Below are 26,651 nucleotides of genomic sequence, written 5' to 3'. Positions count from 1 at the left end.
AACCGGGTCCGTGCAACGGGACATGGCGTACAGTGGTATGAATTCCACACTTGCAGAGGAGAAAGCCAATATACAGGAAATGCAAGAAAACTACTAAGCAATGCAAAAACAGGTAAATATGTGCATAAAGAAAATCCATGATATGTACAACAATATTGCGAAAAATTCACGGGATCAGAAACGAAATATATAGAGAAACACAGTCTGTATTTCAACAAAAGGTAAAACAATGGAGAGTTATAAATATAGGCTTCATATTTCAATCAAGGAGATCATTTCAACAAATGTAGCATTTTTGGCCAACTTATTTAGCAAGGTTGGTAATGTGCACCTTAGCATTTGGTTACCGTAGGTCGTGAGGCTAACACATACCGCAACCGCGCACTTTGCGACGCCAAAGACAATTTGCGAGCGTCAAAATACCGCTAGGATTCGAATCGAGGTGCTACGTACACACAACAGGCGACGAGGCAGAGTACCACCACGGTCACGGGGATCACAGCGAGGATTCCGAACCCGAAGGAAGATGTCCCTGTGTGGAAGATAGAAAAATATTTGCCGCTATTGATTTCATCGTAACCTAGATACATTAGTGCTATGTGGCCGGTTGGGATTTTAAGTATGTCCCGAGGTAATTTGAGTGAAACAGTTTCTCACATTCATTTAACAAGTCTTTGTTTGCCATTTCAATATGCCTCGTAATTTCAATGCACCCAATTTCTCTGAATTAGTCCAACCCTTCATTATTTCTTGTTTTGGCTTTTCAATACCCCTCGAGGCAACTTCAGTGCAATGAGTTCCCATTCATTAATGCATTTACTCATTATTTCACTTGTTCATTTATTGCGATTACTTCAAGATTGGCCCATGTATGCTACAAAATAAATGCCTGTTTCTGCCCCAAATAACTACCAAAAACTGTAAACGACCAAAGCGATTTTTCTGCATCACAAAACGCTGCATGCAGCCGCTTTGCATATTCCAGAATTGCTTCGTCTGCTGCGTTCCCTGCCTGAGCAGCAGGCCGTCAAAAATTTTTTTATTTCTGATTTTGATTTCAATGTATGTTGGGAGAAATGAGAGCTACCGGCTGCCTGGAAGCACTCGGATATCACCATGATCCGCAAACCAAACAAACACCTCCTCATCGAGAACTTACGCCCGATTTCCCTTACCTCGTGAGTAGGGAAACTTTTCGAGCACATGATACACAACCAGCTAACCGCATACCTCGAAAACAACGGATATTTTGCGAACACTATGTTCGGATTCAGGCAGAACCTGTCAACGCAAGACGTTTTATTTCTACTCAAGGAAGACCTCATCGACCACCTGAGCACCCGAAGCATATCCTCGACCCTAGCCATCGACATAAAGGGAGCTTTTGACAACGTCAGTCACGAATAGCTATCCTCTGCAATCTTGAAGATGTGTGCTGCGGGTCGCGGACATACCACTATGTCAGGAATTTCCTCATGGACCGCACGACCACAGTGGGAATAAAGAACCTCCGCAGCAACAGCTTCCGACTACCGAACAAAAGGCAGGCCACAAGGGTCGGCCATATCGCCGTTTCTCTTCAGCATCACCATGATCAAACTACCCAGCCTCCTCGACGCCATACCAGACCTACCACACGCTTTTTATGCAGATGATCTCACGTTATGGACAAGGGCCTCGAACAGCGGAACGCAAGAAACGCGCCTACAGGAAGCAGTAAATACTATCGAGAGCTACTTGCAAAAATGCGGCCTACACTGTGCTCCCGAAAAGTAGGAACACCTCGCCCTCAAGTCATGAACAAGAGGCAGACCACCCAGCTGCGATGTACCTGATCCCAGCGTCACCCTCAATGGAACGCCTATCGCAAAAGTGGAAACCCTACGAGTGCTAGGGCTACACATCCACAAAGACGCCCTCCCGCGATTACAACGAACGATGTCACAGCTCACGCATCTCGTCAGGAGAGTTGCAAGCCATAGAAGTGGCCTCAAAGAACAAGACAGGCTACGTTTGATGCAAGCACTCCTGACCAGTCGAATAACATACGGCAAGCCCTGCCTCGCGCTGAGGAATGCAGAAAAGCTTAATATTTTAATACGCAAAGCCATCAAAATCACCCTGGGGCTCCCATCCACGGCTTCGACCACGAGAATTCGCAAGATGGGCGTACACAACACCTGGCAAGAACTAGCTGAAGCTCACAAAGCCAGTGAATTAGCACGACTGAAGCTCACGCCCACCGGAAGATCAGTGCTCCAACGGCTAAGCTACGGCGAAACCTTTATAGCCACCACGAACCGAAACGAAAGAATGCCCCCGAAATCCTGTGCATAGCACCAACCCCATGCACCCCCACAAGGAAAGCCCGAGTGGATACCCTACGGCGAAGACACAGTCAAGGTCCGGACGGCAGATACACCGACGCAGCCAAATAGAAACGCTTACGCCCTGAGCGTAGTAGATTCCCAGGGCAGAAAGCTAGCGTCTGCCACAGTCCGTGCACAAAACTCCGAGACTGCAGAAGAGGTGGTGATCGCCCTAGCAACTACAACGTGCATGGATGCAGCTGTCGTCTTTTGCGACTCTCAAGCAGCCGTGAGAGACTTTGCTAAGGGTCGCGTGTCGACAGAGGCCCTAAAGATGTTGCAGCGCCGAAGCACTCCGATCCCGTACACCTGCGTGATATGGGTTCCTGGGCACGAGGGGCTGGAAAGGAACGAAGCGGCACACACCGCGGCCCGCGATCATGCCTGCCGGGCCAACCCTTCCTACTCTCTAGACGCCCGTCCAGCGTCAACTGGGGCAGAGACCGGACCCATCACCTACTCAGCGATCCTTCAACATCACAGGCTGTAACGCAGGGTGTACCCACCACCTCAGCCAAGATTAAACAAAGAAGAAAGCATCACACTCAGAAGACTGCAAAGCAACCCTTACATCCACGGCATACTCATGCATAGAATCTACCCGACACTACAAGGATATCTCTGTCCAATTGGCGGCGTACAGGACACCCTGGCGCGCCTGATCCTTGAGTGCCAATGGCACCTGAACACAGAAGCATCGCCCTCACTAAAAGGCTGTAACGCCAGAGAAGAAAGCGAAGACCTCATCGAAACGTGGGTGGCCAAGCTCGTCTCCGAAGACCTGGAACAACAACGACGCCTCGTCTCCAGCGCCAAGGAGGCAGTGAACCTCACCGCAAGCTCACGTTGATCAGGGGAGTTAATTTCTAGTACACAGGAGAGCACGCACTTGAAAGAAGCATATCGAAATGTAGGTGCCACTACGGAGAAAATTTCACCGACGATTACGATACTCACTAATGCGAATTTTGAGCACAACTGTTTAGGTGTCTTGAATTCGCGATATATTGTGACAAAGAATTTGATTCTGAACGACAGGGTGCTCTCGGCGGCGGCGCTCGTTTAGCAGCAGCGGCAGACGAAGCAATTCCATCAGTGCGTCGCTCATTGTTCAGAAAGAAAGCGCTAACACGAGAACGCGTGGATCGCGTGGAGTGCATTCTCTATCGGCGGCGGCGCCGCAGGCGAAGTAGCGCATGCGCAGTGGGACCGAAGCCAACGCCAGCGCTTTGTTTCCGCGCTGGCCGCATGCCTGGTCGCCGTCGGCACTCCTCTTTCCTCCTCACCCTATCGCCATACCCTCCTCCGCTTTCCGCCTTATGATTCCGCTGGAACCACCTGCCCGGTTTCCTGTCGCACCTCTTCACTTTCACTACTTTTTAACACGCAAGTGTTTCATGCCGCGGTCCGCGATGAACTTCCGTTAAAGATGTAACGGATGTGACGCCACCGAGTAAAATATCATCATCATCAGCCTATATTTATGTCCACTGCAGGACGAAGGGTTCTCTCTGGGATCTCCAATTACCCCTATCTGAGTAAGATATAATCCACCCGAATACATCTTAACACACCTTAATACACCCTAATCCTCCTTAATCCAACGTCATCGCTACTGCTTCGGCGCATGCGCGGCTAGACAACGCGGGCGGCGTCGGCAGCAGCTCAGCGCGTTGCCTCGTGGGTGCTGCTACCATTTCTTTCTCTCTCTGTCTCGCTCTTATTTTCTCTTTCCCTCTCCCGAGCATAGCGCGCCCGGCGCGCATGATCTCCTTCCCTCTCCTTAACGTCCCATGTCAAGGCAACTTGTGCACGGCACGGAGAGGAGGCGAGACACACGCTGCTCCGCGAGGTGGTTGCTAGGCAACGCAGTGACGTCATAGCTCGGCGAGGTTTTGCGACAGCAGGCGCCATATTTTAGGGTTAGCTAGAACAGCTTCGCTGTTTCGCCCGAAAGGCGAAGCATCAATTGCGATAGCAAATTAGTAGAGAGCTATACGGAAGAAAAGTTCAGTTTCTTCTGTACCACTCCTCTACTTGGGCGTCCGAGACGCACCGCCAGAGCCGGTCTACGCAAGTAGAGGATGTACTGCCGCTAACGATAGCGGCGACGGGTTCGCTGGGTTGTAGTAGACACAGATGACGAAAACAAAAACACTTTCTATTTACAATTATTTACGAGAATTTACATATACAAGTACGCATACAAGGCGGAACTGGTACGCATAGGGCGACCCTATATCGACAGAGTCGATGGTGCATAGCACCAAAGTTTGTCCAGAACGCTTGGACGCAGCAACGGGGCCACGTTTTCTACCCTTCGGTGCCCCGCCCCAAGCATTTACCACCCAATCGCCACCGAGTGGCTATGAGTTGTCCGTCGACGCGCCAATCACGAATCCTGTACTAGGACCGTCTTGTTCGCCGGCACTTCCAGTATTGCGCTTCTCCCAAGCGCCCTTTTCTCTATCACCTTTTACGGTGTCTTTCTCCCTCTCCCTCAAAACAACATAAAAAAACGCTCCAAGAAAAGGGGGGGGGGGGGAACAGATGCATAGCATTCGTGCTCCCGCGTAAAGCCACAGCGCCCAGCTCAATGGGTTCAATAAAATCCTAATAAGCCGGTAGTACCTGCAAGCCAAAGTGATTGACCTTTAGTGTGACCCCTTCCCCGCTCGCACTTACTAGAAAAACCGATAGCGTAGTAGCTACGGGTCATTCGTCAATGCAAGCTGTCAAACGACACTTTGGGCTTGCGTATCCCTATTCAGTAAATGCTTGCTCGGAGAAGCCTTTCACGATGGTCGATTGGCAACGGTCTTCGAAACGGGTTGTCAAAGGCGGTTACCATCCAAAAGGTGTGCGCAGTGGATAATGCGTACTGCGTTCACGCTCTCTGTGCCTATTACACGCCCGGCACGCGCACATCAGGAGCCAGCGACAGTCACGGACATCTAAGCTTTTACTGTTAGGTCGACTGCACGCGACGTACGTGACGAAGCACCGGTATTCCCTCTTCTTTAGGTCAGCTTTGTGTACTCTTGGTGCTAATGGCGTCGTCACGCACCCTTACGTTTGCTCAGTGCCAGCCGGCTCTACTCGCCCCACCACGTGTCAGGTATAATTGACATGTCATGAGCTGCGCCTCTGCCTAATCTCGGCACCGTCGCCGCGACGGGCGCCCACCACCGGCACTTAATCCTCCTGTAATGACGCAGTTAGCACAAGCGTCGCTGTGGTCGCATGGCTCCTGAAGTGAGGAAGAGAAAGACGAAAGGATCGATGTCGCTGGTTTTGCCTCGCGCTGGCGTCTGGCTGGAACTGCTCGGGTGCTCTTTGCGTTGGACATAACGGGATTAAACGCCAATAAACCCCATATCATTTGGTGGAGGTGCTGGGTATCCTAACTATCCTAACAACTCGCCCTAGAACTCCGCAGCCGCACTCTGCCCTCCACTACCCCCACGACCATGCCAGACGACGCCGGTGAGCGACCCACTTCGTCAACTGTGCAAGTCACCTGCGGTGCTGTTCGTGAACGAGACCCGGCTGTGTTCAGTGGCACCGCTGATACCGACGTCGACGACTGGCTTTCGTCGTACGAACGCGTGAGCAACCACAACAAATGGGACGATCGGACAAAGCTCACCAAGGTCATTTTTTATCTTGCGGGTGTCGCCCACCTCCGGTTCCGCAACCATGAAGCAACCATTTCGACATGTATTGACTTTAAGACTGCATTCGCGCAGGTATTTGGCCGTCCTGCGGTGCGAAAGCTTCGCGCTGAACAGCGCCTTCGCCACCGCGCGCGACAGCCGGGCGAGACTTTCACTAGTTACATCGAGGACGTCATAGATCTCTGCAACCGCGTGAGCCCAACGATGACTGAGGAAGATAAAATTAAAGAAATCCTCAAGGGCGTTGATGACGCCGCTTTTCAGATGCTCATGGCCAAGAATCCTACCACCGTTGCAGCCGTAGTCACATATTGCCAAAGCTTCGATGAATTACGCCGGCAACGAGCGCTCGCCCGCCAAACTGTTCCTCAAGTGGCCTCCCTTTCCAGTTTGGTGACTGCTCACAGACAGGCTGATGACGGATCTCTGCTGCCTCAGATCAAAGCCTTCATTCGTGAAGAGGTGGCCCGCCAGCTCTCGCTGCTGCCTCTCACCCAGGAGCCTGTCCAACCTTTGTCCTCGGCCGTGCAGCAGGCCATCCGCGAGCAGGTTGCAGAGGCCCTTCCACCAGGCCAACAGATTGCTGCACCAGCTCAGATTGCTGCACCTTTGACGTACGCTGAAGTCGTGTCACGTCCTAGACCAACGACACTCCCCTACTCGGCGCCGCCACCGCGCCCAGCGCTTCTCCCTGTCCCTCAAAAGCCCCCTCAGTACTTCCGGCCGCAAGATCCATGGCGCACGCGGGACAATCGGTCGATATGCTTCTCGTGCGGTATCGCGGGACATGTGGCGCGCTTTTGTCGCCGTCGCCTGCCGCGTCAGGACGTCGTCGTTGAGTCACAGGTACCTGCATCCCACCAGCATGCTGATTCGAACCCATCGCCGAACTTCTGGACCGGTCGTCAGAACTTCAGCCCCCGTCGTTCACCATCACCACGTCGCCGTTCGATATCGCCGATGCGTCGTCGCCCGCCTTCCAACGAGGGAAACTAAATGCTGCAGCTTCGGAGGCAAGAGCTGCACGCTTGTCGAAATGCCCAAGACCTCCGCTATCGCTGCAAAACATTATAGAAATACAGGTTGAAGTAGCCGCTACATTCGCACTCATCGACACGGGCGCTGCAGTTTCCGTCATACGTGAGACTCTTTGCCGTAAGATTAGGAAGGTCACCACATCACTTTCTGGCCTTGTACTTCGTACTGCCACCACGGAGCCCATCGAACCTTCAGCCGCATGCACCGCTAGGATCGTTATTCAGGACGTAGTTTACACAATTGAGTTCCTTGTTCTGCCTTCCTGCTCCCATGATGTCATCCTGGGATGGGACTTTCTGTCGCGCCACCGTGCCGTCATTGACTGTGCCCGTGCCGAAGTTGCTCTGTCTGTCGTTAACACCACTCTGCCTGCCGCCTCTCCCACCCCCTTAAAGATTATTGTCACCGCCGATACTGATCTGCCACCAAGCACTTCAACACCAGTCGCTTTGTTGTGTCCATCGGCGCCCGACGTCTCGGTACTGTTCACGCCTTCATCTGTTTTTCTTCACCGCAAATCTCTACCACTTCCATTCGCCGTTCTTGACATAGCCGCTGGTACAACAATTATGCTAGTGGACAACCCGTTCCAATACCCGCTGACTCTGCTTCGCGACGAGTGCATCGGCTGTGTCGCACCTATTGACATGTCTGTGTGTTTGGACGTGCCTGGCTCCTCTTCTGGCCTTTCGCTGGACGCCATGACACCATTTCCGAAAAGCTCCCGATTGGCTACCGAAGTCTTTGATTCATGCGTTGACGCCAACCTTTCCCTCGAGCACTGCGAGAAACTCCTGTCTCTCCTCGATACTTTCCGTTCTTCGTTCGACTGTACGGAACACGCCTTGGGTCGTACGAACAGTGTTTCCCACCACGACACCGGGTCCCACTCTCCCCTCAGACAACGCCCCTATCGCGTTTCAGCGGCGGAGCGTCGTATAATCAACGACCAAGTGAATGACATGCTCGAGCGTGGCGTCGTTCAACCATCCCAGAGTCCGTGGTCTTCTCCAGTTGTGCTAGTGCGGAAAAAAGATGGTTCTATTCGTTTCTGTGTCGATTACCGCCGCCTAAACAAAGTCACACGGAAGGACGTCTAGCCTTTACCCCGAATTGACGATGCACTCGATTGTTTACAAGGCGCTGAGTACTTCTCGTCATTGGACCTACGATCTGGCTACTGGCAGGTTTTCATGGCCGAATGCGATCGACCGAAGACAGCGTTTGTCACCCCTGATGGGCTATATGAATTTACCGTCATGCCATTCGGGCTCTGTAATGTGCCCGCAACTTTCGAGCGCCCGCAACATACTTCGCGGTCTCAAATGGAACATTTGCCTATGCTACCTTGATGACATCGTCGTGTTTTCTTCAGACTTCTCGACGCACCTGTCACGTCTCCACCAAGTTTTGACATGTCTTAAGAACGCTGGTCTTCAGCTGAATATCAAAAAGTGTCGCTTTGCAGCTCGCACCTTGACTATCTTGGGCCACGTTGTGTCCAAAGACGGCGTCCTCCCTGATACTGTGAAACTTCGAGCTGTCGCCGACTTAATTCCCTAAGCCGACGTCACTGAAGACCCTCCGGAGCTTCATCGGCCTTTGTTCTTATTTTCGTCGCTTTGTGCGCAATTTCGCGACCGTTATCGTACCTTTGTCGCGACTTCTCACCGTTGGCACCGACATGCCTCACTGGTCTCGTGAATGTGATGACGCATTCCAGACGCTACGCCAGCTGCTCACAGCTCCTCCGATTCTCCGGCACTACGATCCCCGGGCGCCTACGGAGGTGCACACTGATGCAAGCGGCGTGGGCCTTGGTGCGGTGCTCGCGCAACGGAAGCCTGGCTATCAGGAGTATGTTGTCGCCTACGCGAGCCGAACCCTCACAAAGGCCGAGACCAACTATTCAACCACTGAGAAAGAGTGCCTGGCTGTAGTCTGGGCTCTTGCCAAGTTCCGACCCTACCTTTATGGCCACCCGTTTTATGTCGTCACGGACCACCACGCTCTTTGCTGGTTGTCGACTTTGAAAGATCCCTCGGGCCGCCTCGGTCGGTGGGCCCTCCGGCTTCAAGAGTATGATATCCAAGTGGTGTACACGTCTGGCCGCAAGCATTCTGACGCGGACGCCCTTTCTCGCTCTCCTCTACCCCCCGATACAGCGTCTCTCTCGGCACAGTACACCGCTATCTCAGCGCTCAACGTCGAGTCCATGCATTCGGAGCAACGGAAGGATCCGTGGATTGTTGCCCTTCTCGACCTTCTGTCGGATTCCACGGCCAATCCGCCCTCCCGCGCGCTCCGCCGTCAAGCCTCTCATTTTACCGTGCGAGACAGCCTGCTCTACCGCCGCAACTATATACCGGGGGGTCGCAAGTGGCTTCTCGTAATAGCTCGTCACATGCGCTCCGACATCTGCGCTGCTTTTCATGCCGACCCACAGTCTCAAATGAACAAGAGTCACAAATGAACCACAAATGAACAAGTTACAGTCACAAATGAACAGAGTCACAAATGAAGCCACAGATTGCTCACGCAGGCGTGCTGAAAACTTACGCAAGGTTGCGCCTACGCTTCTACTGGCGCGGTATGTACAGCTTTGTCCTAAAGTATATCCGTGCTTGCGAAGCATGCCAACAACGCAAGATTCCTCCGCAACGCTCGACCGGCGGCTCTTCAGCCTTTACCTTGCCCTGCGCGGCCTTTCGATCGGGTCGGCATCGACCTTTACGGCCCACTCCCATGCACTGCCTCTGGAAGCCGGTGGATAATCGTTGGTGTTGACCATCTCACCCGATATACTGAGACTGCCGCCCTTCCTGCCGCTACAGCACGTGAGGTTGCTTTCTTCATCCTGCGCAATTTCGTGCTTCGACATGGCGCTCCTCGAGAACTCCTCAGTAACAGAGGACGTGTCTTCCTTTCCCAAGTGGTCGAAGCTCTGCTTGCCGAGTGCCACGTCGTCCACCGTACATCAACCGCGTACCATCCGCAAACCAATGGATTAACTGAGCGCTTCAATCGCACTCTTGGCGATATGCTCACTGCATACGTCGCGTCGGACCACTCCAACTAGGACATGGTCCTCCCCTTTGTCACCTACGCTTACAATACCGCGACTCAAGCGACCACAGGTTTTTCACCATTCTTTTTATTGTATGGACGAGAACCCTCGTGCACGCTCGATACAGTATTGCCATACCAACCTGACGCCTCTGAATATCAACCCTTATCAGAAGTTGTGGGAGTTATGAAGGTTCATATTTCCCCGCGTCCTTACGCGCGCCACGGAAGTGAGGAGAGCAGACGCTTTTTTCCCTCTTCCCGTTCGGGGAGCCAAACGGCTTTTCGTGCGGTGGCGCGATCCTCTTGGAAACCGGTTGCAAACGCAGCGGTGACGTGTACGCGGAGCGCCGCGCTCATTGGACCGAGCCCAGAACGAGGCGGGGGGGCGGTCGCGATCGGCGCGACCGGCGCACGCCGGAGAAATGAGAGACGACTGCGATCCGCGACGAAGGACGGAGCTCAGGTAACCATCTTGTTCCCTTCCGTTGTCGTGCCCTACCTCGTTCGACCATTATCGACCCCGACAAACGTCGAGGTCGACTCTATAGCCTGCTTCTACGCGAATTCCCATGGGACCCTTTTTATACTTGTTACACTATCGTGTGTTGTCGTGTTTCTGCCTGTCCTTGTACCGCCGAACCCCGGTAGTACAAGGCAAGCACAAGGGAGTTGGCCGTCAAGCCTAAGCCTTACGACAAAGGCGGCTTGAGAGAACCCGGAGACTACAAAGTAGCCAGGTACGCTGAAGAATGCCGCCAACTTGCCCGTACCTTCACGACGGAAGGTCAATCCCACCAGCGGAATCGACATGACACCGACCTGAGCCCTACCACTTTCCGTGTCGGCTCCCTCGTCTGGTTGTGCATTCCGCCTCACGTTCCCGGTCTTTCGACTAAACTGCTGGCTCAATACCACGGACCCTACCGGATCGTCGCCTGTACATCTGCTGTAAACTATGTGGTCGAACCTCTCACGCTGTCTGACGATCTGCGGCGTCGTGGTCGCGAGACTGTGCACGTCAGCCGGCTTAAACCGTATTACGATCCCTCTATCGTGTCGTCACCGTGAGTCGCCAGGATGGCTAGTCTTCTCTCGTGGGGCCATTGTAATGACGAAGTTAGCACAAGCGTCGCTGTGGTCGCATGGCTCCTGAAGTGAGGAAGAGAAAGACGAAAGTATCGGTGTCGCTGGTTTTGCCTCGCGCTGGCGTCTGGCTGGAACTGCTCGGGTGCTCTTTGCGCTGGACATAACGGGATTAAACGCCAATAAGCCCCATATCACCCCCATTGTATTTCGCTTGTCAAGCGATGATGATTGACAAAATGCGCTAGCTGTCTCTTCCCTTTCTTCGCAGCCGTTTCATTTGGCGAAACCAGGTTGAACAAAAACACCCATCTTAAGCCCTCCGAGCAGCAATTAAACAACTAGCTAGCGCTTCTGGCAGCAGGCTTACAACGGAGTAGCGATAGTACTTTTATCGACTGCATAAACTTGGAGACATTCGCTTACTAACTGAATTCCAAGGATGGTGTCAGCACGAACAAGTAAGCAGGAATAGATCATACTCGATTACTGCAGACAACCACAGCCAAAACGCTGGCGTGAGCAAGCGAGGTTGCAGCAGCGAGCGAAGGTTCGTGCGCTCTATCGCTCCAACCTCTATCGCTCCAACGGAAACTGAGGGGCGAAAGGACAGCGCATGCAAAGGTAAGAGCCGCGTGGAGATCGCTTTCAAGATACGGTGCGCGCGACAGCCCGGAGCCGCGCAAAGTACAAGTACGCAGTTGCTGGCAGAGTAGAAGCCGCAACCCCTCCCTCCCGCGCTGCCTTCCCGCTTTCCTCCTTTCGCGTGGGAGATATTGAGTTCCCCTTGCGCGCGGCCGCACCATACGTATTTGGTGCCGCAGCTAAACGTCGCCTCCCCTCCCTCCCCCCCCCCCCCCCCCCCCACGGCTTTTCGCACGACGGAAGATGCCGCGTTTGCTCTCCGCCGTGTGTTCGCTCTGTTGTGTCTGGCGGTCCTTCGGGACAAAGGAGGCCTCATCGACAGACGTGAACACATCGACAGACGTGAACAGACGTGAAGTGAAGGAAACACTAAACGATTGTGGTAGAAGTCAAAGTCATGACCATGAATCAGCAAAAATGAGAATACCGCACCAAATTAAGATTAACACTCGAAAACCAATGGAATGGGTTCAGATGTGGTACTAAGTGAAGGAAAAGGCTAAAGGTTAATGGCAGAAGTCGTAGTCATGAGCATGACTAAGGATTTGGCCTTAAGGTATCTTAGGTGTAGCTAAAGGGACTCCTGAGGACTCATGACATGAATGTGATGAGATGCGTGTCATGTAGGTTATGAAAGAGCCGCCTACGTCTTGGTGCTTTCCTGGTTGTTTCGTTAACTTGGTAGGCTCTCCGCACACTGCTTCGCATAACATCGACTCCCACAGGGCGTGGGATCTGCCCGCTTGTAGTTCTAGTGCAATATTCTAAAATCTTAAGACAATGATCAGTACGTGCAGAGACGTAATGGGGCCTGTGTAAGTTTTTCCTTTCGAATGCCGGTTTTACCATGAAATATTTGATAGAGGAGTTTCAGTCGCAATTTCCTTCGTCGAGAGTAAGGAATTTCCCATCCTATTTCATTATTCATATTAGTACAACTATCAGTTCTCTAGTACCGACTTAGGTACTAGAGAACAAGAGAACATTGCTGCTCTGTTCTATTTTTTTTTTCAAGTTTATTACTTTGTGGCTTTTTGCCAAGGGTCCCACACCGCACAAGCATATTGGAGCATTGGTCGAACGTGTGTCAGATAAGCAGTTGATTTCAAACAAGGCGGCGCGTGTCTCAGATTTCGCTGTATGAAGTTTAAGGTCTTGGCGGCCTTAGCAGCCACTGCATCAACGTGAGCATTCCATGAACAATCGGCTGAGAATGTCACACCTAAGTATTTATACTGTGATTTTTGCTTCACTATATTATTGCTGATGACATACTCAGAAGTTAACCTGTTCTTTTTCTCTTTTTTTGCGTGTAAAGGTAACATGAACGTACTTTTCAGTATTCATTCTCCATCTTGTGCACCATTCAAGAACACGTAAGTCATTTCGTAGCATGGAAACGTCGCCTTCATTTCTAATTTTCCTATATAAAACACAGTCATCAGCAAACAACCGCACAATAGAGCCAATTCCTGAGGAAATGTGATTTATATATATCAAAATTAAGAGTGGCCTCAAAACTGAGCCCTGTGGGACACCCGATGTGATATCCACGAAACTGGACTCCTTGCCATTTAATACTGTCGGCGGAACGATAGATAGCTTTCGATCCAAGCCAGAACTGCATGGTCAATATTTAGAGCTGCTAGTTTACCTAAAAGCAAAGGGTGTGAAACAGTATTAAGGGGAGAGGAGGGTAAAAAAACGGCGATTTTCATTAAAAAAACAGGTTTTGTGTTTTTAGTTCTTTCAGCAACATTGATCTCTCCTATTTCACATATGAAGAAATCAGAGCCAGAAATGATCGGGAAAAGTATAATAAACTCGATTAAAGCCCTCGAGGTGGCAAGAAAAGGCACAGATAAGACACATTTCTAAGCGCGCGATGCGTCAAACCGCGGTTTCACACGCCATTGGGCTCGTGCAAGGTGGTAGGCCAAAGCTTTTTCTCTCCAAGGTTAGCTTTGCCACATCACAATCTCCCTGAGAAGTAATAATGATAATTAACAGAAGTAAACAACTGTTAAAACTTTCAATCGCATTTTTCTCAACTTCATATTTTGGGCAAAAGAAGGCGTTTGTGCACAACATTTTATGTACTTATTGTGGTCCAATCAAGACCACACTTGATGGGCGTAATTTTTAGGATATGTAGAATGCACTTATCTAGGATTTAATGCAATCAAGTAATTTTTTAAGGGTGAAAATTTTTAATGTACTCGGGCACCAGCCACTGAATATGAAGCACCAGATACGAAATTCTCTTAAAATGTTGCCTGTAAAGGGAATCACATTATCTTGCTTATTAGCACTCAGTGGAGTGTTAGGGACAAGAAAAATAATTTTGCACTGCTCTATCATGCTAACTGCTAAGTCCAGCAGCTGCACAAACATGCACTGTTTCTCACTTATGCATGGTACTTAGGACTTGAAAGCATCGAGATATCCTAAAACTAAAAGTAGATTTCGAATGAAGAGATCAAGCTCTATAAGTGGTAAAATTTTCATTCGCCCAGCATTATTATTTAAAAAGAAATGTTTCTGAGGAGCATCTCCCCTTAAACGCCTTTAGAAAGTTCAAAAAAAGGCACTCAATTTGTTTGCCGGTGTCAATATCAGATACAAGGTCAAGATAAAATTCAATCAGTTGTGTTGTGCAAGATAAACCCTTAAGGAACCCATGTTATTGTCAAGCCACTAAGTTGTTTGTTAATTTATATGTCATTATCTATTTATATAAAATGTGTTCTAGTAATTGACATGGTATGGACGCAAGTGAAATGGGCCTATAGTTATTTACATCTTCTTTAGACCCCCCTTTATGAATGGGGACGACATGTGCAACCTTCCAGTAATCCAGGAGGGCACAGAAGATAAAGACTTGGTGCAGATTACGTCGAAATAAATCGGTCCAGCACATTGCTTTAAAATTCGAGGAGAAATGCCGTCTGCTCCTTTTGCCTTATTATTGTTAATTTTGTTAATTAATACTTTGACTCCATTCACATTTAACTATACTGATTTCACAGTCGGAACAGAAGTTGTGCATGGTGAAGGACTACATCGGTGTTTTGGCAAGCATACTGAACGAAAATAATTATTTAGACAAATAGCTTCCTCAATGTCATCTAATAACTTCTCATTAATAATTAAGACAAGTTTGGTGATGGCCGCTGGATATCCTCCATAGTTTTTCATGTATTGCCAGAATGCCTTGGCATTCGTTTTTATTTCGCTGCCGTGTTTTTCAAAGTAGCTCCCGTTAGCATTCCTTGTAGTTTGTATTCACGGGTTACATCACGCAACCTTTCAAAATGACGATTGCTATTAGTTCTTTGGCATTTTACGTATATGCGCCTTCTATTCCTAACTATTTTTAAGATACATGTAGTCATTCATGGTTTGTTATGCTTTGTAAGTCTATCGTATTTAATGCTGGGAATGTAGGTATCGGTAAGCTCCTGGAGTTTTTCTTTAACCTTATCCCACGATTCTTGAACGTTACAATCCCATGAGAGGCATTCAAAAAGCGGCAAATGATCAAGAAGCTTCCTTGATATGCTGGCATAATCACCTGTCATATAGGTACATTGTTCTGGTCTCGTTTTTTTTTTGTCTGCTACATTGGGTTTTAACACTTGTGACGACAGCCATGTGGTCACTTATTCTCGGAATAATATTTACAAAATTCACCATATTTGGCGAGTTGCATAAAACAAGGTCCAATGTATTGTGCCATGAGTTGGATCAATGATATATTGTGTTAATTCGAAAGAATCCATGATATTGTTAGGGGAAGGAAGAAGCGTACTAGTATTTACAGATGGGGTTTAATGGCTGCGTAGAGAAGCGAGAACCAAAATCTTCGTCGTGTCCCCAGGCCACCAACCATGCCCTCTTCTTTCCAGATTACAGACTGTGACATTACCCCCGTCGGAAGAAGCACCTACTGGTGCGACTCACTGGTCCAGAAAGGAACGGTTTGAGGCGACTGACGTGGATAATGTCAGATTTAGGTGAAGGTACGGTAGCATCCAGTGGAGACACTTCATGTGTGACAGGCGTCACCTGGCGGAGGATGCGATAAGGGTCGTAGTATCGCGAGAGGAGTTTCTCCGATAGACTGACACGTCGAGATGGAGACCAATCTAGCAAAAGAGCACCTGGTTCGTATTCGACGTCGTGGTAACGCTGATCATAACAGCACTGCTGACGTCTGTGAAGCAGAGAGACGAAGACGGGCAATCTGGCGTGCTTGGGTCACTGTGGCTATAACATTACGAGCGTACTCTGTCGCTGAGTCGAGTGTGGTAGAAAGCAGAGCTTCGAAAGGCAAGGTCGGTTCACGGCCGTATAGAAGGTAGAAGGGCGAGTAGCCAGCTATGTCGTGGCGCGAGGGATTCTACGCAAACGTGACAAATAATAGAGTAGTATCCCAGTCGCGATGATCGGAGGAAACATACATCGCGAGCACGTCACTTATTGTCCGATTCAGGCGTTCAGAAGACCGTTTCTTTGAGGATGGTAGGCTGTAGTAAGCTTGTGTTTAGTAGCTCAGAATCGAAGTAAGTCGTCGATGACTTTGGCAAGAAAGAATCGTCGGCGATCGGTGAGAAGTTGACGAAGTGCGCCGTGGTGTAAGATAACGTCGTGAAGCAAGAAGTCGGCGACGTCTGTACCGCAACAGGTGGGAAGGGCTCTTGTAGTGGCATAGCGGGTGGTATAGTCCGTAGCGACGGCAATCCACTTATTTCCGTCATTTGATATAGGGAATGGTCCGAGAAGATCAACGCCAACGCGAAAAAAGGGTCGGTCGGTATATCCAGAGGCTGCAGCAGACCAGCCGGATGTACCGCTGGACAGCTGGTCGTTTTTGGCGTTGACACGACTCACACGCGGCGACATAGCGACGGACGGAGCGTTGAGACGGGACCAGAAAAATCGTCGCCGATTTTGGTCATAGGTCCGAGAGACGCCAAGGTGTCCAGCAGAAGATGTGATGAAGATGTGACGGAATGACGATTAGCAGCTCTGGCCCGTCTGGGTGCATGTTGCGGCGATACAGGGCGTCATTTTGTAGCACGAACATGTGAAAGGATGGGTCAGACGGGTCAGAGAGCAGGCGTTCGATAAGCTGCCGTAACGTTTCATCGCGTCATTGTTCAGCCCAATGTCTTTGAAGGCGGAAAGTGAGAGAACGCAGATCGGTGCGGCATCCACTGAAACGTTCGGTGCATTGACGGGGTGACAAGACAGGTAGTTGGTGTCCTGATGTAAACGACTCGACTTGTAGACCACCGTGTATGTGTATTCCTGAAGGCGTAGAGCCCAGCGACCGAGGCGTCCGGTGGAATCCTTGAGGGAAGAAAGCCAGCAAAGGGCGTGGTGATCGGTTGTAACTGTAAGTGGTCGACCATATATGTAGGATCGGAACTTGCCCACAGCCCGAATGAGGGCCAGACAATCCTGATGATGATGATAAGTGGTTCTTGAGGGAAAGGGAAAGGTTGGCGCTATCTTCTGCAGCCCTTGAGGGAGCACGGCTCAGCGCCAACGGGGAGGGGTAAGTGGGAGCGAAAGAAGGGATAGAGTGGAGTCGCCATGGCTGGGCGAAGCAAAACCGGCAGGCATAGGCGGCACGTATCGGGCCGAGATGGAAGGCCTTGGTGTGCTGCAGAGTCTGCAGGGGTGTTGTGCCAGGCCGGTCAGGCCCGGGGTGGGGTGGGGGGCCGTGAGGCCTTCCCGCTTGTAGAAATGTCCTTAGAGGCGTGCGGAGAGCCCTGACGAGTCAAGGAACTCCACGACGCCTCGAAGTGCAGAAAGGTGGTGTCGGCCGGGGAAGAGGAGATCTTCTTCCTTGCCAGAGGGGAGGCCCAGGCGGCGGAACTCCTGCAGGAGTGGGCCCCGCTGCTGGAGGTACGCCGGGCAGGCCAGCAGGAGATGTTCGATCGTCTCCGGCTCCCCGCAGGAGCTGCAGGCCGGGGACGTCGCTCGTCCCAGTCGGTAGCTGCGTCGGTAATCGAATAATTGCACTCGGATGGGGAGAGGAGGTGGCTGACGTAGGCGATAACGCGGTTGTGCCCACATTGGTGTAGGGCTAAAATTGCGCCGATACCGTAGCCACTGGCGTCAGTGCGAATTTCTGTCGAAGCGGAGGCGTCAAAATGGGCGAGAACATGAGGTGGGGTGAGTAGCGTGATGAGGCGCGAGAAACAAGTCGCTTGTTCAGAGCCCCAGCAGAAAGGAACGTCTTTCTTGAGGAGGTGCGGGCGAGGTGGCGCGCGTGGTCGGCGTGTGCGATCGCGTTGCGGGCGTATTCAGTGGCTGAGCATGCGGGCGAGGGCAGCAACGTGTCCAAGGGCAACGCGGGTGCTCGGCCATATAGGAGATAGAACGATGAATACCCGGCGGTGTCGTGACGCGATGAATTATGCGCGAACGTCACATTTGGTAAATGAAGATCCCAGTCGTGGTGGTCGGCCGCAACGTACTTCAAAAGCATGTCGGTGATGGTCCGGTTGAAGCGCTCCGTGAGGCCGTTGGTCTGTGGGTGGTAGGACGTGCTGGACTTGTGCTTTGTCGAGCAGGAGCGGAGGATGTCCTCTACGACTGCCGAGAGAAAGCTACGGCCATGGTCAGTGAGTAATTGGTGCGGAGCACCGTGCACTAAAATGATGTAGAGAAGAAAGTCAGCGACATCAGTAGCACAACTTGTCGGGAGGGCTCTTGTGATTGCGTACCACGTAGCATAATCAGTAGCGACGGCGACCCATTTATTTTCGGAGCCCAGCAGAGGAAATGGTCCAAGAAGGTCTAGACCAACACGGAAAAAAGATTCGGGCGGGATGTCGATTGGCTGGAGACATCCAGCTGTAAGTGTGGAGGGCTTCTTCCAACGCTGACAGGGCTCACAAGCGGCAGCGTAGCGCCGCACGGAGCGGACGAGACCCGGCCAAAAGAAGCGACGGCGTACACGGTCGTATGTGCGCGAGACGCCCAAGTGCCCAGCCAAGGGAGCGTCGCGAAGTTGGTGGAGGACAGTCGAACGCAGGTGTGATGGAATGACGAGCAGAAGCTCAAGGCCGTGGGGATCGAAATTGCGGCGGCATAATGTCCCCTCCTTGAGGAGAAACATTCGGAGAGAGGCGTCACCTGTCGTTGACTCCAGACGGTCGATGAGGACTCGTAACGAAGGATCGCGGCGTTGCTCGTTGGCGATTTAAAGCAACTGAGACACAGGGAAAACGGAAGCGATGGCGTCTGCATCAGCCGGTTCGTCGACGGAGTAGCGGGACAAACAATATGCATCCTTGTGCAAGCATCCCGTCTTATATACCACGGAGAAGGTATATTCTTGCAGGCGTAAAGCCCAGCGAGCGAGTCGTCCCGTGGGATCTTTGAGCGAGGATAGCCAGCAGAGAGCGTGGTGATCAGTGATGACACAGAATGGGCGTCCGTCCAAGTATGGACGAAACTTTGTAACAGCCCAGACAAGAGCGAGGCACTCGCGCTCTGTGATTTAATAATTCCGTTCGGTGGGTGATAGAAGTCGGCTGGCATAGGCTATAACGCGATCATGTCCCCGCTGGCGTTGTACTAACACTGCCCCTATGCCGTGACCACTGGCATCAGTTCGAACTTCCGTTGAGGCAGACGGGTCAAAGTGGGTCAGGATTGGAGGCGTGTGAAGGAGAGTGGTGAGCTGCGAAAAAGATGCGGCATTGTCAGGACCCCAAGAAAACGGGACGTCTTTCTTCAAGAGGTCGGTAAGGGGACGTGCAAAGGTCGCAAAATCCTTTACAAAGCGTCGGAAATAAGAGCACAGCCCTGCGAAACTACGAACGTCAAACTACGACTTCGGAACCGGAAAGTTCGTAACAGCGCGAATTATGTGCGGATCAGGTCGCACGCCTCTGGCATCCACGAGGTGTCCAATTACGGTGATTTAGCGACGAGCGAAGTGACATTTTGACGAGTTCAACTGGAGACCGGCCCGGCGGAACACGTCAAGAATCACTGAAAGACGGTCTAGATGCGTGTCGAATGTGGGCGAATGAACGATGACGTCGCGCAGATGACACAAACAGGTGGATCACCTCAACCCCTGAAGCAAAGAGTCCATCATTCGTTCGAAGGTGGCAGGCGCGTTACAGAGACCGAAAGGCATCACCTTGAATTGAACGAGACCGTCAGGGGTAACAAATGCAGTCTTCTCTCGGTGCATGTCGTCGACGGATATCTGCCAGTAGCCGAACCGTAAGTCGATAGAAGAAAAATAGGTGGCACCGTAGAGGCAGTCTAAAGCGTCATCAATACATGGCAAAGGGTAAAAGTACTTTCTTGTGATTTTGTTCAGGTGGCGATAATCTAAACAATAGCGCCACGTTCCATCCTTCTTTTTGACAAGTACGACGGGAGAAGCCTAAGGACTACAGGAAGGCTCGATAATGTCATTTTCAAGCATCTTTTTTACATCCTGTTAGGTAACAGCTCGTTCCGACGCAAAGACACGATATGTACGTCGGTGAATAGGGTTCGCCTCGCCAGTATTTACGCGATGGGTCACGGCGGACGTTTGACCTAAGGGTCGATTGTCAAAGTCAAAGATGTCGCGATAACCTTCAAGAACGCGGCAGAGGGCTTCAGATTGAGGAGGTGTAAGGTCAGAGGAAACCATCTTCTCAATGTGGACGTCACTGCCATGGGATGACGTCACGATGTGAGCTGAGCTGTAACAATCTTCGACTGTGAATGGCTCGACCTCATCATCCTGCAGAGCGCTAAATATAGCCATTGAGATCCCCTGAGGCAAGACTTGCGCGGTTAGCGCGAAATTGACAGCGGGAAGGCAGGTGCGGTCAGCACAGTGCGCGGCACGCTAACACCATGTGTAAGTATAACGACCGGAATTGGTGCGACCACGTAATTGCCGTCAGGTACAGCTGGTCAGAAAAAAAGTTGCAGTGGCTTAGCTCGGCTATGCCAGGATATACGTAGCGTTAGCAAAGGTTCAGCTGATTATTCTTAGCTTTCCTGGTTGTCTCCTACGCTCAACCGCTAATTGCCAGGCAACTACTTCGGGATCCGATGAGTCAAGCTTCTCCGTTCTTCTGCGCTGTTGAGCAGCATTTGCGCTCTCCTTCTCCATGGCTATACCACACTGGCAAACGCCAGTCAGAAGCGCAGCGGCTCCAGCGCAGTGTCAGACGGCGACTGCACAGCAAGCGCGCGCCGGCACCAGTGCGTCTACCACGGCTACGACGTCACTCCTCTGGAATGCGCAGACCGGCGGCGGTGAGTCGCGCGCGGCGGCGGCGGAGTGCGCGAGAGGTGCCGGCTCCGGTGGCTCCGGTGCGCAAGCCGTGTGACATGACTGATCTTTGCGCATGCGCAGCACGGCTCTTGATGTGCCGCGCGAAACGGGCTTGGCTAGGCCAGTGTAGCTAACGCTACAAAACAAGTCGACGTGTGTCACAGATTGAGATGGTAGGCGAATAAAATCCATGCAGCTCAAATGGTTTGGAGGCGGGTCCACAGGGTCGGCAAGAAGAGTCAAGGCGAAGTGAGCTGGCCGAACAGTCAATGAGGGCAGAATGACTGGCGAGGAAATCCATACCGAGAATGAGTTCGTGAAGGCAATGCTCGATGAAGGTGACGAGAACGACGGTGTGTCTCTCAGCAATGATGAGTCGTGCAGAGGACATGCCAACAAAAATTATCGCACTTTCACCCGAAAGGCGACGCATCAATTGCGATAGCAAATTAGTAGAGAGCTATACGGAGTAAGGATAGTTAGTTCTTTTATCAGCTGTATAAACTTGGACATACAGCAGCACCAGCAGCGCGCCGTTGACGCCGTCGGCGTTTTGCTCGCGTTCGCACCGCAAGCGCGCGGCGTTGGTGACTGTTGCCGGTGCCTCTGGGGGCGGCTCGGAGGTTTTCGACGAAATCAGAATGGGACACTCGTCGCGCAGCGTGGGAAACCTTACCCACCTTCTCGCCTCGCGACGTTTTATTGCGATACAATTATATGGACACTTCAACCGGATTTCTGCCGTCGTCGCCGTCGCCGTGAGGTTCCGTATAGATTCCAAGGGGGATAAAATCGTCGCCGCGCGCCGTATGCGCGAGCGAAAACGCGCGGGGGACGCACGCTATCACGGACAGCGAACGCACGGCGGAAAGCAAACGCGACCGTCGCGCGAAAGTCCTTGGGGGTATGGGAGGGAGGGGGGCGGGGCGACGCTGTGCTCCGGCACCAAAGGCGTATCTTGCAACCGGGCGTAAGGGGAAGTTGTCACTCAATCTCCCCCGCGAAAGCAAGAAAGCGGGAAGGCAGCGCGGGAGGGAGGGGAGGAGGGGGGGCTATAGTGTGATCTATTCATGTTTGCTTGTGCGCGATGACACCACGCTTGTTAATTCAGTTTGCGCGAGCGTAAGCCGTATGCTAATGTTAATTCAGTTTGCGCAAGCCGTATGCGCGAGCGAAAGCGCGCGGGGGACGCGCGCTATCACGGAGGGCGAACCCCCGCCCCCCCCCCCCCCACGCGCTATCACGGAGAGCGAACGCTCGGCGGAAAGCAAACGTTACCGTCGCGCAAAAGACCATGGGGGTGTGGGAGGGAGGGAGGGAGGCGGGGCGGCGCTGTGCTCCGGCACCAAAGACGTATCTTGCCACTCAAACTTCCACGCGAAAGCAACAAAGCGGGAAGAAGGGGGGGGGGGGGGCAGCTTTTCCTTTGCGCTTTGCCCGGAGATGCCGGTCGTCCGCACTGTCTTTTATCTCCACACGGCTCTGACCTTTCTATGCCCTGTGCATTCGCCGCTCAGTTTCCGTTGAAGCGATAGACCGCGCGAACCTGCGCTTGCTGCCAGCGTTTTGACAGTTGTTGGCTGCGGTCATTCAGTGTGATCTATTCATATTTGCTTGTGCGCGCAGACACCACGATTGTTAATTCAGTTAGTAAGCCAATGTGTCCAAGTTTATGCAGAAGATAAAACTACTATCCCTGCTCCGAATGGCTCTCTACTAATTTGCTATCGCAATTGATGCTTCGCCTTTCGGGCGAAATAGCGACTTTTTTATATAAATACGCATGGGGGTATGGGAGGGAGGGGGGCGGGGCGACGCTGTGCTCCGGCACCAAAGGCGTATCTTGCAACCGGGCGTAAGGGGAAGTTGTCACTCAATCTCCCCCGCGAAAGCAAGAAAGCGGGAAGGCAGCGCGGGAGGGAGGGGAAGAGGGGGGGGGGGCTATAGTGTGATCTATTCATGTTTGCTTGTGCGCGACGACACCGCGCTTTTTAATTCAGTTTGTAAGCGAATGTGTCCAAGTTTATGCAGCCGATAAAACTACTATCCCTACTCCGAATAGCTCTCTACAAATTTGCTATCGCAATTGATGCTTCGCCTTTCGGGCGAAATTGCGACTTTTTTTTATATAAATACGCATTTGGTGCCGCAGCTAAACGTCGCCTCCCTTCCCTCCCGTACCCCCACGGCCTTTCGCGCGACGGAAAATGTCGCGTTTGCTCTCTATATATGGCGATTGTAAAGGAGGAAAGAGACGCTCAATTCTGCAGCCCTTCAAGGAGCACGGCGCAGAACACGCGTTTGCTCTCCGACGTGCGTTCGCTCCCCGTGAAAGCGCGCGTCCCTCGCGCCCTTTCACTCGCGCATACAGCGTCCGGAGCACGGCGACGATTTCATCGCCGTTGACGTCATACGGAACCTCACGGCGACGGCGACGACGGCAGAAATCCGCTTTGGAGTGTCCATATAATTGCTATCGCAATAATAGCGACAGTCCCTCCGTCGGCGACTCGTACAGCTCGGTTCGGGGCAGGCGTCAGAACTTTCTTGAGCCGACGGCGAAGAGCAGCACTCATAATGTACACATGCGCCCCGGTGTCAATCACAGGAACATTGTCGACGAGAACGTCCGAAAGATTCTTGTTCGTGGGTGAAGTGAAGCGAGGATTTCGTGCCAATGTCGTCAGTGCAGCTTCACCTCCAGAAGCTGCACTGTCTAGTTTTCCGTTTGTGGGTGCTGCGAGTATAGCACGGCGTGACGGGGGCGAACGAGATCGACGGCGGGAGGTAGGAGGCGAGCGGGAGTAGCGGGGTTGTGTCATATGTGTCGCAGGGTCAGATGATGTGTCGGGCATAGAAGGAGCGAAGGAAAAGGACGCGCTAGAGGGACGAGAGTGGTAATCAGAAGAATAGCGCGTGGGAGAAGTCCAGCAGCTGCGGCAGTGGCGAGCGATATGTCCAATGCGTCGGCAGTTAAAACAGATCAATTTGTCGGCCAGGGTGTGCCATTCGGATGGGTTGCGCTGTCCATAAGATGAGTAAGAAGAGCGGGTGGGAACGTGCGTAGAAAAATAGGTTCCGAGCGCACGGAACGAACGGAGTGCAGGCCGACGTTTGACAACTCTTGACGGACGACGGCCTGGATCTAGGAGATCGTTGCCGGAGAATGATCAGTTGACGGGAATGAAGGGGCCGCCGGTTGTGCTGCTTCGACCTCACGACGAATGATGCCGGTTAAGTTGTCACATCGCGAAGGCTGGTGGAAGAGGTCGTCACAGGATGACATAGCGGCTGCGTTGAAAAGTCGCGTGATGTGCTGGGATACCTGGCGGCTTTTAGCATGCTCGAGACGGCGGCACTCCTTGAGGATCATATCGATGCTGGTGACGTTTGTAAACACCAGCAAATAGAAGGCGTCGTCAGCAATGCCTTTGCGGACGTGATAAACCTTATCGTCCTCCGACATGTTCGGGCCAGCCTTGGCACAAACGGCCAAGACGTCGAGAATGTACGACACGTAGGACGACGGCTGTACACGTGTGGCAAGGGCCTTCTTAGCATTGAGTTGGCGACCGAACGGATTGCCAAAAAGGTCGCGGAGATTCTCTTTGAAGAGATCCCACCTCGAGATCTCCTCTTCGCTAGTCTTGAACCATGTCCGTGGAGCTCCGTCGAGTTGAGAGGTCGGCGGCGGGGAGCGACGGGAGCGGTCGCAAACCACGTCGGCACCGTGAAAGATCGCCATTATTTGCGGCAAGTTAACTCTTGCCCCTGCAAGCATTTTACCATCGTCTCCAGGAACCTCTGCGGCACCCGTAGACACCACGTTTGTGAGGGTGGACCAACTTTTGGCCATTTTTCGGCCGTCTTTTTTTTTTTCGGCCATTTGAAGCTTTCGCCACGCCGCCGCGGAGCTGAGCCTAACGGCGGAAAGGCCCGCGCTGGCCCCGCTCGGGGATCCCCCGGCTATGGCGGCTGCAAATCAAGTCACCGGATACGACCCGGAGTCCCTACGGGTGGTAAGCATGCATAAGGCTCAAACCGAGACACCTCTACCAACCGAGGAAGAGTACCTACAGGATATGATCCGCGTCTGGCGCGGAAGGAACAACAGGGGAGCGGCCTCGAGGGATGCCTGCGGGGGTGCCGCCCAGCAACAGACGGCGGCTCGCTCTGAGCATGCGCAGGGCGGGTGCGCGCCAAGCAACTCAAGTGGCGGCCGCAGAACACGCCGCGCATCGAAAAAGACGACATCATCGTGGTGCTGAAACCACGAGAGGCCATCGACCTCAAGGCAACTTTTGGTCCTGGACAAGCCGGCGCTGCAAACCGCAGCATCATCGGGGACGACGCAAGTGTGGGACTTGTGGTATGACCCTTCTGGGACCAAAACGTGCTAGTGTGCGCGCTGAAATCAGTGGACGGTGCAGAGAAGCTACTCGGGATATTATGCTGCCGGTTGGGGGCCGCCAGCTGCCATTTCGGGGACACCACAAACTCTCCGGTGAGTTCTGTCGGGGCGTCGTGACCGTCTCTCAGGACGAAACGTCCGAAAGCGTGAAACGCAAACTCAGTGCGGAACCAAATGTAGTGTCTGTGCGGAAGCTGGGGGGAACCCCTATTGTGGTGCTCACCTTCGCGGGGACCAAAATGCCACGAACGGTGTTATACAGCTACGAGCGGCTCCCTGTTCGCCTGTATAATAAGACAGTGCCTGCATGCCCCCTCTATGGCACAGTGGGCCATCGGGCCGATGCCTGCCCCCGACCGCAGGTCGGGTGCTGCGGAAGCTGCGGGGTCCACGTCCCTGATGCCACTGCTGACGGTCCCGCAGAACACCAATGTGCTCCGAGCTGTCTCCTCTGCGGAGGCGGCCAACCAACCCCAGCTCCCGGCTGTTCCGGGCGGTTCCGGAAACTTATCAAGCCGGGCTCCCCACCCGGATCCAAGCCAAAGACAGCGACGGGGCCCAAACAGGTTCCTAGGCCCAAGGGAGGCCCCAAGAAAGCGCCAGATTCCAAACCAGAACCTAACAAGGCCCAAACTGGGTCACCTACAAATGTCAAGTCCGGGACCCAGGTGAGGCCCCCGTTCCTCAAGGCCAAGGACTTCCCGCCCTTGGCACCCGTCGAACCACAGGTGAGGAGTTGGAGGGGGGCAGTCTCCAGACTCTCCCCTACCGAAACCGCCCTACAGCATCAGGTAGAGGAGCTCAGGCGCCAAAACCAAATTCTAGCGCGCAAAATTCATGAATTAGAGGCCATGCAGGCCGGGCCATCCGAGACAATACAATACAGAAAGCCGAGCTAGAGGACGGGGATGACGGATCATCCGTAAAATCCTGCCTCACTAGCGTCTCGCGGCAGACCGCGGACACGGTAGTTCGATCAGTTTCCACTGCCGGTCACATCGGCCACCTCGAGGCCCTGGAGCGCACAACCGAGCAACTGGAGGAGC

The 26,651-nt window shown here is 52.6% G+C and overlaps 1 protein-coding gene across 1 annotated transcript in view; it reads right to left on the bottom strand.

Moving 5' to 3' along the window:
* The window catches only part of LOC119457436 (uncharacterized), a 742,184-nt gene that overhangs the window by 104,390 nt on the left and 611,143 nt on the right, over nt 1-26,651 (bottom strand). The window contains exon 4 of the mRNA XM_037718988.2: nt 454-532. Within this exon, the coding sequence (XP_037574916.1) occupies nt 454-532 (79 nt within the window). The remainder of the gene's footprint in view (nt 1-453; nt 533-26,651) is intronic.

This window comes from Dermacentor silvarum, chromosome 7 (assembly GCF_013339745.2).
Source record: "Dermacentor silvarum isolate Dsil-2018 chromosome 7, BIME_Dsil_1.4, whole genome shotgun sequence".
Lineage (NCBI taxonomy): Eukaryota > Metazoa > Arthropoda > Arachnida > Ixodida > Ixodidae > Dermacentor > Dermacentor silvarum.
The sequence above is the reverse complement of the archived record's forward strand: the minus strand, read 5'-3'. Positions and strand labels throughout refer to the sequence as shown.